At 43.1% G+C, this 4,080-nt stretch overlaps 1 protein-coding gene across 2 annotated transcripts; it reads left to right on the forward strand.

Annotated features, from left to right (window-relative positions):
* The first annotated feature begins 296 nt into the window (after positions 1–296).
* Positions 297–3,538, forward strand: LOC113554529. Of its 2 annotated transcripts, none has more exons than XM_026958413.1 (3): positions 297–898; positions 2,760–3,169; positions 3,277–3,538. In XM_026958413.1, the coding sequence occupies exons 1-2, from the start codon at positions 391–393 to the stop codon at positions 3,152–3,154; spliced, it is 903 nt and encodes a 300-aa protein (XP_026814214.1). In that variant the 5' UTR covers positions 297–390; the 3' UTR covers positions 3,155–3,169; positions 3,277–3,538. The 2 variants fall into 2 exon arrangements, with proteins under 2 accessions (XP_026814214.1, XP_026814211.1); XM_026958410.1 differs by having other exon boundaries at positions 298–898; positions 3,274–3,538.
* Positions 3,539–4,080: the final 542 nt, after the last annotated feature.

The raw sequence follows: 4,080 nt of genomic DNA on the forward strand, positions 1-4,080 counted from the left end.
TGAAATTTTACCAAGTCGTTATTAGCGATACAAGTTAATATTGAAATTAGCATATATGGCGTTTAAAATAATAGTAATAATAATAGCGATAATACCACAGATTTCATTGAGAACATCAAAAATTTATGCCGCTGGTGTGTGTGTTTGTAGAATGCGAAAGGAAGGAGCCGGTAACCGGTAGATAGAGAAAGTCCATCATCTTCCGGGGGTCCAGAGCGGCGGCGTCGAAAAGTGGTCGAAGTGCACGGTACTACGAAGTGGGGGCCCGGTATATAAACATCGGCTACTGTCGTCCTACCTATCATACAGTTTTTGGGTTTCGGGGCGTCACATCGTGTGCTTTTCAGACTTCAGTGCGGTCCCAACACAAACTATACCTACTCATCAACCATGAACTCCTTGAGGATATGTTTTTGCTTATTTTTGACCGTCGGATGGGCATGGAGCTTACCATCCGGTATGGACTCCCAATCTGTCGGCCACAACTCCATTCAGGCTAAAGAGGATTTATTGGAAGGCATCTACAGCGACTGCATTAACAAAGGCTCTGTGTCATGTATCAAGTACAAGTTATTCGCTTACGTTGACAAGGCATTAAACAAGGACGAGATAAACTTGACCGAAGGAGTGACAGTGGTCAGGTCCGCTGGAAGCCCAGGAGACGGTGCCCCACGATCATTGGACGGCGGAGATGAACAACCCAAGGACATGGAATCCCTGGTCGTCAAACGCGTCGTACGTTATTTGAACGAACACTCCATCAAGGTCGACATCAAGGGAGCCGATATGGTCAACGCCGTGTCCAGAACTGGAAAGTCCATCAGCGATATGGTCAGCCAATTGATCGGAGACAACGAAGAAGTTGACTCGTCCGAAGAAAACCGTGGAATCAAGAAGAGTAAGTTCATAATATTATAATAATATTCTGATAATCATTAAGACAACGGGGTGTTTAGAACGGCGCTAATAATAATAAAAAAAAAAACAAACTCAAATATCGCATAAACATGCATTTCCCAGCCTTTAAAGCTTACGAATCGTACATATATAGGTGTTATTGTATGGATATGGGACTATAATTTCAATTATTCGATATTTAATCTTTTAATATTTATAAAATATTTATAAATGGCTATATTTTTAGTAAGTTTAACAGTTCAATATCTTACTATAGATACTTATTGGTTAAATTCAACTGTATTATTTCGTTTTATTGATCTGAAAACTATAACTAATCGTCGTTAATGTCGATTGATATATTTTTAACGATAGCTAATAAGTTAGGTGTTATAAAATAATTTGTACCAATGCGAGTTGTTCAATATGCGGCGAATACAAACAAATATTATCATTACGGTTATTCCGGTAAACGTGATAGTAAAAAGTTCATCTAATTTGATTGATATTATCAAACTCATTTCGTTCGATACAATATTATGGATAACTTAACTGCTTTCGTGTTTATAGCTTTGCGCGTTAATCGATAATCACGTTTCGGCTGTTTATATCGAAACCACATATTTTAACATACTCAATAGCGGATCGGCTACAGCGCAGTTGTTATATTTTTATACATCGGTCAAAATAAATAAATAAATATTAATATTCAAACGAGATAAACGGTTCGTACCACGCGTCGGGGTGACTCGGCAAACGAATAGTGGTCGACGACGACACCCGCTGGCCCTCGGGCGTACACTGTACGGTGTAAACGGTAGTTATACAGCGCGGCGATAACGATAATAATAACAGCGGTGATGACGATAATATAATTACGACTGTGGTAATAATATCGTAGCGGTGCGGTGACCGCCGGAGAAGAAACGGGCTCGCGTTTTCCGTCCGCAACAACTTCCGTAAACGACCCGCGGCCCGCCGTCAGATCGGTCCGGAACGACAGTTGACGCTCACCCGCCGCGGTGTCCCTACTGACCCGATTCCCGAGAGTCGATCAACCCACATTCCGGTCTTGTTTATTATTATTATTATTATTATTATTATTATTATAGTGCGCACATGTTGTTTTTCGATAAAAAAAAACCCGACCGTCGACCGGCCTCGCCGCCTCGATTTAATAACACACAGATGTAGTCTGATCCAAGTAGTGCAGTTGTATTAGTACATGTATATGTACCTGAACAGTAGTAATGATACACATTATTATAGATCGGCCGCGGAGACGACTTTCTACGCGTCAATCAAATCTCGCGAGAATCTCGTTTTCCACGCACTCCCACGACACCGTGTCTTCTTTCTCTTTGTATTAACAATAAAACAACAGTCGGACACACGAATAAATCGAAATAAACACCCCCCCGCGCACCAAAGTTCTCGCGGCAAACGGCGACGAGGCCTGGCGTAGAGAACGTTGTCGTGCCGCACGAAAAACCGGTTTTAGAAAGTGCTCAACCCCTGCCTGCGCCCACGAGCAATAGGAACGCGATACCCGTCGGCGGCCCGCCAGCGGGTGAAAAACACACGACCGCGGCCGTCGCGGTCACCGAGCCGTGAATCCGTAATGCGATATTGATAAAACGACGTGCGCACGCACACGTACCTACGCCGAAACCACTGAATGCCGATCTTCGCCTCGGTCGATCTTTCGCGTTTCCGATTACGCGGCTCGCTCGAAACAATAACGTTACCGCTTGTACCACGATAAACCATAACCCAATATCTCTAGGTCTCTCCTAATAATATTTTCGTTGCACTCGTATACGATACTATTATACTCAATCCGTTTCCTCGCGTTTTTACAGAGAAGAAGAGTAAGCACGTGCTCCTGCATCTGTTGACCCTCCTCAAGATCAAATTGGCCGCCATCCTTCCGTTCGCCATCGGTAAGATTGCCCTGATCGCCGGTAAGGCTTTGTTGTTCGGCAAGATCGCTTTGGTCCTGTCCCTGATCGTCGTCCTGCAGAAGATACTCAGCAAACAACACGAGAAGACCGTCACATACGAGGTTATCCCACAACACCACCACGAAGTTCACGGAGGACACGACTCATACGGTAGTGCCGGCGCTGCCGACATCCCATCCGGTGGATACGGCGGTGGCTACGGAGGTGGTTCATCAAGCGGCAGCGGTTGGGGACGCAGCGTCGACTCCCAACAAATGGCCTACAGCGCCCAAGCACCGCAGACATCTCAATGAACGCACATTCCAAACGTGAGTTTCCGGCCCGGCCTTTGCGACATCTGCTGCAAATGTGTCTCTGCGCTGTCACGCTTATATAATATAACGTTTTCGTTTTTTTTCGGTACCGTTTCCAGTAGAAGTTCTCGAGTTGACGACGTATATGATATCATCATCACATATACCTACACCAACACCGTGTAATACCGGCGGTGCAGTTCACACTAAAACCCCGACGACAATCAAAGTTCAAACGAGCCATCGAAACGCGAGCTACACTACACACGAACGCTCATTAAACTTATTTGTACATTATTTATTTATTATTTATATAATATTTATATTGATTTATTTCAACACTGTTTGAAACGTTCATACTATATTTTGATGTTTTCGAAAAACTTTGTGTTCATTTATTTGACTCGCCGATAACATATCCCACAGTACTACTGTCCGTTCCACATCGAATATACCGCGGTCGTCGCGGAGTCAACGGTGTATAATATTAATATTAAACGCGACGAGTTTTACGCGTGAACTAAACACGACGATGTAGTTCGTCCGTTACATTTCTCGTGTTGGGCATGTAATACGACGCGATCAAATATGTGTCATTAATCGCACGGCGCCGCGATATGTATACTATTATACAAATTTCTCAAATTTATGTTTTATTCATGAGGTCTCCGAACGGGTATAAAACATAGGCAGGCCACGTACCAGCCATAATATAACTAATATACAGCTCGAAATGTGTGCAATAGAAATTCAAGTGTCGATATTAATTGAATAACGTATTTAATCAATGAGAAACTTTTAAATTGTTCATAATATAACATAGTCATAAAACAAACACGTTGTGTTCGACAATAACGAATAACGCATGATACTGTATCGTTGCATGTAATGTGTAATGTGTTCGTAAATCAGGCGATGACGACGCG

This window comes from Rhopalosiphum maidis, chromosome 2 (genome assembly GCF_003676215.2).
Source record: "Rhopalosiphum maidis isolate BTI-1 chromosome 2, ASM367621v3, whole genome shotgun sequence".
In the NCBI taxonomy this organism is placed as follows: domain Eukaryota; kingdom Metazoa; phylum Arthropoda; class Insecta; order Hemiptera; family Aphididae; genus Rhopalosiphum; species Rhopalosiphum maidis.